The sequence below is a fragment of the Pinus tabuliformis genome, chromosome 2_1, assembly GCF_031772625.1.
Source record: "Pinus tabuliformis cultivar Carrire ecotype Pingquan chromosome 2_1, CPIR1, whole genome shotgun sequence".
NCBI classification, from domain to species: domain Eukaryota; kingdom Viridiplantae; phylum Streptophyta; class Pinopsida; order Pinales; family Pinaceae; genus Pinus; species Pinus tabuliformis.
Window position 1 is genome coordinate 673,776,409 of NC_142299.1, and position 9,666 is coordinate 673,786,074.

Here is a 9,666-nt window from a genome sequence, read left to right on the forward strand (position 1 = left end):
AACCTAAGGGACTATCTACGAAAAGGAACATCTAGAGTTTTATTTTTCACCTCTTTTTCAAACTCTCTAAACATTAAAAAGATGACAAGTTTTCACCTTCATTGGACTCGTAAAAACATCAAACAGCGATGGACTCGTCGTTCATGGCAGGATCTACCACTCCTATGGGTTCGTTAAGTATTCTCAGAGGGATTCATCCAAAGGATGAACTTACAGATCAAGCATATGTTATCCTCCTCAAGCTTGTTAAAAAATAAAGAGGTATTAACCAATATGTTTGGGGAAATTGGGAAAACAGGGTACTCCATTTGTTAATGGCAACGAGTCGCTCTTGAACACGACACTCTTCCACTTCATCTTCGTGGTTGTTGGGTTGGGAAAATCTGCTTGTCTTTTCATTTATCATACTGTTTCAAAGCCTTAGTTTTTTGGTTTTGGATCAATGTTGCCAACTCCATTGAGTGTCGCCGTCGTGTTCAAGAGAAGTCATTCAGTCAATATCTGCTACAATACTCTTCCCTGATCCAGTTCCGTATCAACATCATTCTGATCATTCTGTCTCAAATCATGATACCTTTTGCATGTCGTTAATGATGGATACATCAAGGCCCTCCTACGACGGGTCGCTTCTTGTCGCCATCGGCTCATTATCTAGGAAATTGACTTTGGAACATCCCTTGGTGCCTTGGTGCTTGAATACATCAATGGCAAGTTTTCCTCACTCTCAGCAACAGGTTTTCATCATTGGCCTTCAATCAAAAGATTTTGTGTGGTGTTCAACATCAACTCATTTATTCACACCATACGGATTGTACTGCAGTACCTTGAGAGCCATTAACATCATCAGTGATTTCTCTCGCGTTTATTAATGGCTTACATCATTGGTCGGTAATCAAATGGTATCTACCATGTTCGACCTCAGCTCATTGATTCACATGGTTAGACTCGTACGTTGGTTGGTCGTGTGAACGAAATAGACGACCCCAAATCTAGTTTCATCCATCCGGGCTGCGATTTCAGGAGTAATATAAGATCACAATGTATGATGGCTATGCTCGTACAGACATTTATCCAATCATGGATCCACCATTAGTCATTTGTGGACATGTATTTTGATCATTGTACATGTAATGTTAGCTTATGTGCTGAGTATGGGTATGCCTCCCTCAACAAAGATATCATGATGTAAATGTATTGTAACAGATGATGATCTCATCGGTTGTTCTTGATCCTAACTTGTCACAAGGTAAAGCACTTCAGTCATCAGTTGTCATTTTTTACTTTGCGCTTTAGGGGGCAATCTGTTATAGGCCATTTTGTCACATTTGTTCAATAGGCCTTCAAACAGGGTCATTCACATCCTTTGAACATTTTTTCATCCTCACTAAACAAACCCCTAAGTATGCCTCTCTCATATCCCTGAGTTTCTGCCTGAAACTGCTTTATTTCAATCATTTTTAGGACCAACGCACCCTGGCCCCTCATTGGCCAACGTTGACTACTAGGTTGTCCTACTCTGGGCCTGCGCTGATCACCAGGAGGTTGCTCAGTGTTGGGGGTGCGCTGATTCTAGAAAATTCGAGAAAATAAAAAAGAATCTCGGAGCTTCCTCTTCTAGAAGCTTCCAAGATCTGTTGTAACTATTTACCTTGGATAAAAGTCTCGAATCCTATCCTATCCTACCTTAGAGTTTTCATCCCTTATCCCTTGAGCTCATCCTCCCATCAAGAGTGGATCTCAGGCCCAAATTGGTAAAAGGATAAGAATTCATGAACTACCTCCTTCACGTATATATTTACTGCCATCCATAAGTAAGAGGTTGGTTTTTCGAGAGTGATTCTACCCTTGTGCTGCTACTGTGAGAGACATTATTCCATGCATTACGATGGCTAGAGGTGCACTTTGTGGCAAGGCAAGGACAAGTCAACTTGGAGGAGCTCTTCTACAAGATCGGCACCTCTTTTTGGTTATAACTCACTCCAGTTCTATTAATGCAAAGAGTTCTTTGATTTCCTATATATGATGTTATGATTTCATGTATTTCAATACCATGTTGATCTATTGAATAAAGAGATTACATAATGCTACATAGATCTCATATATCGTTGGCTTGTGTTGTCTAATTGTGCGAGTTCTAATCATAGCATTCGGAGCTAGGATTGGAGCATACAAGCCCAGGAAGGAGCGAAGCATACCACAAATTCCAGGTAGGCTTCATCCCATTATCTATTTACTTTAAGGGAAACATTAGTCCCTTTATCTTTTTGTTGTTGTAAGTCATTCCACCAGGCCTAGGGAAGATACTTCTATCCGCGGTCGTAGTTTCCGTATAATAACTGCCATGAAGAGGAGAGAAAAATGAGGTTTGTTCAACAATGGTTTGTATCCTTGCCAAGGGTTCCTTCTATGGTACATAGACCTTAAGGGTATGCCCTATATACAGTGTTATTATCGCTCAAGGGCAAAGACAGACAACCTACAATTTTGAGAAGAGAAAGATCTTCACAGAATGAGCAGATGGGCAGCCAAGATGGGCTTGTACAATGAAGGTAAAAAGGTAGGTTGATGGAGAAGATTGGAATTCTACTCATAGGTAATGAGCAACAGTTTTATGAGGAGCCTAGATCAGTCAAAGTATTGACTGTAATAAGGAAAATCCTTTAGCTTCAGATATGTGGTTTGAGGGTCAAACCACTAGTGTGAGGGCAAAATTATTTGAGTTTATGGAGTTGCGTTGACTGATAGAGACTGATTGGAAAGGTCAGCCAAGTTGTGTTCAAGATTGACTGAACAATAGATTGGCTAACCTTCTACTGTGATAATTAGTCAATTGAAGGAATTGTGTGATGGACTACCTTCAAGGCAAGAAGCAATGCAAGAAGTAATGTTGAACACATTTTAGGATGCAGTAGGTGAAGATATCAAGTACGGGATCATAGACTGTTAGGAGGCAGATTTGGAGCCCTAGTTCAAGAACTTGCAAGATAAGCAAACTTAGTGATAAGGGGGTTGGTTAAGGAAGCTACAAAAATTGCAGGTAGCTGATATTAGGGAAGTATGAGTACTTCTAACGCAAGCTGAGGCTTGTTGATGCACTCTCCTTGTTTGAGAGGGAGTAAGGTTGGATAGTTCTTGTTTCAAGTATTTTTATCCTCTCAAGTTGAGAGGGAGTAAGGTTGGATAGTTCTCCTTGTTTCAAGTATTGTGACGGATTAAGATTGATATCCTAAGTCAAGTAAATGGACGTGGATAAGGAGAATGGTGGATTGGATAAGCATCATGGACAGACATTCTTGAGTCATGTACTGTGATCGATTAGGATGGAGATCCTAAGTACATGGACTTAGATAAAGAATGGTCTGGTGGATAGACATTTCCCTGAGGGAAATGGTCCAGTGGAGGACATACTCTGAATACCCTAGGTGGAGTATGTACCTTAATAAGACGATGTGGTGTCCGATGGAAGGCCTCCTAGCATTGAGCTCTAATCTTGTGGAGACATTGAGTGTACCTATTAAGGCCTTGGTAATGTGACAATGTTGGCTATGATGATGTTATCATCATTGATGCTTATCAATCTAGATCCCTTCTTATGAGAATATTTCAACTTGAGATAGACATGTTGAGTCATTATTAATACCTCCCTAGTTAAGAGGGAGTGTTGGAAAAGTAACTAGGTTCAGTCTTCATATTATCTTTGTACTTGTATCAATTTGTATTTTTATGTAAAAAAAAATATGCATATATATATATATATATATATATATATATATATATATATATATATATTTGTTCAAGCATGGGTTTCATGCTCAAGTCTAGTTCAAGCCTATTCTTCATGTTCCTAGGGTTCAATGAGTCAAAAAAAGTCTTTTTAATATGTATAAGACCCATTTGGGCAATTTGTAACAAGAAAGATAAATTATTTTTGAGTCTAGAAAGATAAAATGACCCCCAAGACCAAGTCAGCCTTGCCAATGAAAAGTCAACCTAGAAGAGGCCTATTTGACCCCTTGAGAAGGGTATAAAAAGGAAGAGACTTCGACCCATTTTGACACCAATCACAAAGAGTTAGACCTGCACCAAGATAAGAAGGAAAATAAGAGCGAAGGGCAAGAAAAAAAATTAAACAAAGGAAGGTGACCGAAATTTTGACTATTTCTACTCACAAATGCGAAAGGATTAGGGTTTTTGTTTGAGTTGTAGGGCCGAGAATTGCAGGCTGAGTCACATACCTGAAGTTGTAGGACCAAAACTTTGATTGACGCAAATTTTGGAGAGTTTTCCCTTTGTTGACTTTGGTGGACTTTGACTTGTTTGGAAGAAATCTTGTTGGAGGGCTGACTTGGTACTTGGAGGAGGTCTTGGTCTTTGGATCTTGGAGGTCTCATTTTGATTTGATTCTATAAGAAGAGGATTGTTCAGGTTTTCCCCAGTTGTGGGGTTTTGCCCTGGCTTGGAGCCTATATCTTGTGTTCTTTGTGTCTTTGTGATCTTCATGTTTTGATAATTGCTTAATGAAGAAGTAAAACTAAATAATATAAAGCCAACAAATATCACAAGTAATTATCAAGCAAGGAGAATCAACATTAATCTACAAATACCTTGATTTTCCAACACATGAAACCCAAAAATAAAATTTATTTTATTTTAGTTTCCATAATTTTTCTCGTCCGATTTAGGAGGCCTCTTGGCATGTGAGAATACCTCTCGATGCTACATAAAAAATCAACAAGGAGGACACCATTTTCCTTTGCCATCACCATGTTTTTTGGGAGTGGGGATTGATTTCCCTCAATCGTGGATTCATTTATGGGAATGGGCATCCATTTCCACTAAGAAAATTTGTTCTTTTAGGATTTTTCATGGGATTTCCTTTAACCATTAGTTTTCTTCATCTTTCTAAGGAGAGAGTGTGTTTTGTTTTCCATCACCAATTTATTGTGGAGTGGGGAGGGTTTTCCAAATTCCCACAATGGGTGGTGTACTTGTTGGATGTACACCTCTTTTTCTTTTTTTTTCTTTTTAATAAATTTTCGACAGGTTTTGCATGCCTATAGATTTTCTCTCTTTTTCCTTAAATTTTTAGTGAGCTATAAGAAATCTAACATTTATGTAAATTTTAGATTTGTATTTCTTTATGCAAAATTTTGTATTTTGAAATCTAAAATGTTTAGACAAACAGAAAAAGTGACAAAGAAAGCAAAGATCACTCAAAGAAGGGTGATTCTTCGGATTCGGCAGAAAACAAGGGTCGGATCCAAGTTGGGAAAAAGGGAAAAAACATCTCGCCAAGGAAAACTAGAAGTCAGCCAAAGTTAAATCGATAAGTAGTAAGAAATGGAATGTAAATGTATTTGGATCTTTGGAGTATTTTGGAAAATCTTTAGCTGGAAATGGAATAAAATTTTTGTATTAAGGAGTAATCACTTGAGGGTTTGGATTGAGCCAGCTTGTTCAATCTCAAACCTGAAAGGGATATTGGCAACTCTGAAGAAATGTAACGGTTCTGGGCTAGATCCCAGATTTCTTTTTATAATATAAACCCTCATTTTTGTTTCTTTAAATAAATAAATTATTTAAAAACAAAATCTAAAAAAGTTGATTTTAATTTTTTTCAAATTTTTTTGTGACCTAGGTTTAATCATTACATTGAAGACTAAAAATGTCAAGAAATTTGGACCCTATGTGAGAATATGATGAACCCGGGGGATTCAATTGACAAACATTGAATTGTAAGTTGTGTGGAAGCATATGATGAGAGGACTCTCTCCATTGAAATTCCATCTTGCACAAATTCTGGGACATGATGTAGAATTATGCTCCAAAGCAAGTCCAGAAATCATTCGTATTGACACCAAAGCACTGCAAAATAAGGATGCAGCCAAGGAGAGCAGGAAAGTTGTGAAAAGTCAAGTTGCACGGGGAGGAGTGGAGGGAAGAAGTGAGAGTGGTTCTTCAGCATCACCTTCCACAATGGCTGGCCCCTCATCTACCTCATCATTTTTTGTACCTGGAACCACATCTGCTGCACAAGCTTCTAATAGGCCATTGTTTAAACTTTAAAAGAAAGAAGAAAGAAACTAACAAGCAAGTGGGTAGGTGTTTTCCATGGAGTGACGTTCATTTCAACGTTGCCAAGAACAATCCATTCTGCCAGCCTATGTTTGAGGTTGTTGCTATTGTTGGCTAGAGGTACAAAGCCCCTTCCTATGATGAGTTGAGAGGTCCTATTCTTCAAAATTAAAAGGCCAATTGCACTACTAGATTGAAGGAGTTTAAGGCATCATGATTCATGGGAACAAACTGGATGCACTGTGATGTCAAACGGTTGCACTGATCAGAAGGGTATGAGTCAGGACCCTTCTTAACTTCTTGGTTAACTATCTCAAATGGGCAAATGTTTATTAAATCTATTGATGCATCTGCGCATATTAAAGATACACAATTATTATGAGTTGCTAGACCTGTTCATTCAGGAGGTAGGTCGACAAAATGTTGTTCCAAGTCATAACACACAATGCTACTAATTATGTCACTCTAGCATGTTGCTTATGCAAAGGTATCCTAACTTGTTTTGGACACGTTGTGCTGCACATTGAATTGATTTGGTGTTAGAGGATATAGGGAATTGCTTATTTAACGCGCACACATATATTCTTTTGAAATATCTATACCACGTTTCTCATTTCCAAATTTGGGGGGTCACGTTCCACAGCTTACCCGTTTCCAAATTTAGGGGGTCATGTTTCCACAGTGTACTTGTTTCCACTATTGGGGGATCATGTTTCCACGCCATACCCATTTCCACATTCTGTGCAGCTTTAGCTTTAATCTGAGAAGAACTTTTTCTGAGAAATATTTTACTTGGTCATATTTTACTTTGAAATTAGGAGTTTCTTTTCAAACTTCGATAGCTAAATTGCATAACGCATGCTGTTTACGGAATCTCTCTCCACCATAGAACTGTCCTGTTCTCTACTGTTCAAATGTGATATAATCAATCCATTATGTGATAAAGTAAAAATTTAAAGCTCTTAATTAGTTAGCCAAATGAATGGAATCTCTGCAAAAAATAGGCATGGGCTTGTCTTCCTTTTGAAGGGTCCTAACCAAAACATGGAAACTCTAATAGTATTCTACGCATATGATATAAGTACCTGAAGAAGAAAATGATAAATACAAGTTGAATTATGACCTCAGACTTTGATTACAGATATGATTCGCCAAAAAGTAGTTTTTGTATTTTGATCTTATAGCACAATTTTTCATGATGATGATAATTGTTACTCTCCACAGAGACCAACTTTGGTCTATCGCACCTTCAAAAAATAATAAAGAATTGATTGGTTTGCTTTAGCAGTATATTTCTATGCTTCAAAAGACTAGCGTGAAGCTTACAGTATGTGACCTACATTCAGAATTCCAACGTTGCAAAGATTGAACTCTAGAATAACTTGGAAGTTGTCAAGGACAAAAAAAATGCGATTCCAATACTGCAAATATTGACCTGTTGAATAACTTGGCAAGGATCAAAAAATGGGACTTAGGGAAAAGCTCGGGAAAAAAAAATGGAATGACTCGGCAAAAGTGGGCAAGTACTAAAAAATGCAAAACATGGGACTTAGGGTAAAACTCGGGAAAAAAATTGGAATGGCTCGGCAAAAATTGGCAAGCATTAAAAAATGCAAAAATTTTCAGACTAATTTTAAATATAAAATTAAACGCCGTTTTCCAGATTTTCGTGACGTTTATTTTGCCTCGGCAGCTTTTTAAAAAAATAAAATGTAGTTTTTTCAGTTTCTAAAAAATTGTGACTTTTCCCTCTGATTTCTCATTTCACGGATAGCACCATCAAAAAACGGCAAAGTCGTCAAGAAACTGAATGCTTGAAAAAACATAATTATCAGTAAAACATAATATTATTATAAGATTGCATATCGCTCAAGAGAGAATTATAGTCAGAACCATTGATCAGATTACTGGAGTTCTAATCAAGATATCCTTTTGTAATTTTCAGCAGAGTTACCAGAGGCGTGAATAAGAGAAGGGAACAGGTCAAGGAGATGGAACATTCAAAATGCTAAGCTTCAGGGAATCATCAAGATCGAGAATATATATATTAACCCAGCCAAAATAACTGTACAAGAAGGCGATAAAAAACTAGGTAAGATTTGAGATAGAATCAATAAGATTTGAAATAGAATCAATAAGCACACACCCACGCTTCGAAATGAAGGCCGAGAGGCCTATATGGGGCTAGTTCTTAACCCTAATTGGCTTCGCCTAGGGCTTTGACCAAGTCACATTTTTCTCTCAGACAGAAACATACACAATAGACATTTAACTGTAATGATAAAAGTAAAAATTGCAATCCTCGGACAATAGCTAGAGAACAATCTAATAGCTTTCTATACGGATCTTCTAGATCCTTCTGGGTTCAAATATAGTTGCTGTGTTGTTTTTAAATTAAGCTTTTACATGGATTAGGAAAACCATCATGGTGTTCATCTCCTTCGCAGGATTCAGTCAGGAATTGTATCCTAAAAGGAAGAGATCCAGATTTAGCATCGATTTTGGAAGGATATATTAACCAAAACTTCCCTTATGAGAACAATCTCCTTCTCTTGCATTCAGAGTCGTCTTCAATATGCAGAACAGCAGACTGCTGAATGCAGGCAAAAAAATGGCTATCCAGTAAATGTAGAGTGAAGTTGAAATTCTCCAGCAATCTCCTATAAGACTCTGAAATTTAAATTTAAGGTGTCTTCAATGATGAAATTTTCTGATTATTTAATGATCGGGAGCCCTACTAGTAAGATGAAACTATGGCACAGTGCTATTAATTCAGGGGAAAAAAACGGAATCCCAAATTATTTAATTCTCGGAGGGAAGAACCATTTTGCACATTTTAGTTCTTTTAAATTTTAAATCATTAAACAGAGAATAAATGATTTGAAAGCTTGAGAGAAACCTGCAGCGGAAGAATGGACAGGAGAGGACGCCATGGAAGAATGAAGCCTGAATTTTTTCCGCTTCTTCCCTGACCACCTCCTGCGATGCGATTTTTAAACTATCGTTTTGGTTTTCAACCTCGACATCTTCGAAAAAAAAATTAGAGCGTCTCAGAGTGTACATCTACATTTATTAGAACATTTTTAATATCAGGTATATAAAAGCAACACAGAATGGAAAGCATATGAATTGTGATTTGGTTATTTCTCGGCGAGAGGTAAAGGCGGGTTAATTTAATTGAAAAAAAACTGTGCGGTGAGTTTTAACATACATGATTATCGTAAAAGAATACTCTATGGAATTGAGAATGGCGTCGAGTTGTCTACCGACACCACAAATTTTTTTTCTGTAGACGGCAGTTTCTGGTCAATCTGTAGATGGCAGTTTCTGGTCTGCAAATATTGGAGGGTTTGAATTGTTTTTCAAGAGTAAATGGATTTCTGGAGGGTTTGAATTTTTTTAAGAGTAAATGGATTTATAGAAAAAAATTAAGTATTTAAAATTTTGCTGTTTAAGAGTAGTAAATAAAAAAAGCGATTTTATTATTTTCTAATCTAATTTGTAGATTTTTTAAGACTAGAATGGAATTAGAGTTAAAAAATAACAAAATTTGATATATATATATATATTTTTGTTGATGTTTGTGAACGT

The 9,666-nt window shown here is 37.0% G+C and overlaps 1 protein-coding gene across 6 annotated transcripts in view; it reads right to left on the minus strand.

The window, feature by feature from the left end:
* LOC149202391 (Mitochondrial substrate carrier family protein) overlaps window positions 1–9,452 on the minus strand; it is a 244,373-nt gene extending 234,921 nt beyond the window's left edge. For 3 of the 6 annotated variants that reach the window (XM_089403166.1, XM_089403164.1, XM_089403161.1), the window contains exons 1-2: window positions 9,287–9,452; window positions 8,975–9,054 (exon numbers count right to left, since the gene is read on the minus strand). In XM_089403166.1, the coding sequence (XP_089259292.1) occupies window positions 8,975–9,054; window positions 9,287–9,288 (82 nt within the window). In that variant the 5' untranslated portion in view covers window positions 9,289–9,452. Of the gene's footprint in view, window positions 1–8,974; window positions 9,139–9,286 lie in introns of all 6 variants that reach the window. The other 3 variants (XM_089403163.1, XM_089403162.1, XM_089403165.1) reach the window with 3 other exon arrangements.
* Between the last annotated feature and the right edge of the window lie 214 nt (window positions 9,453–9,666).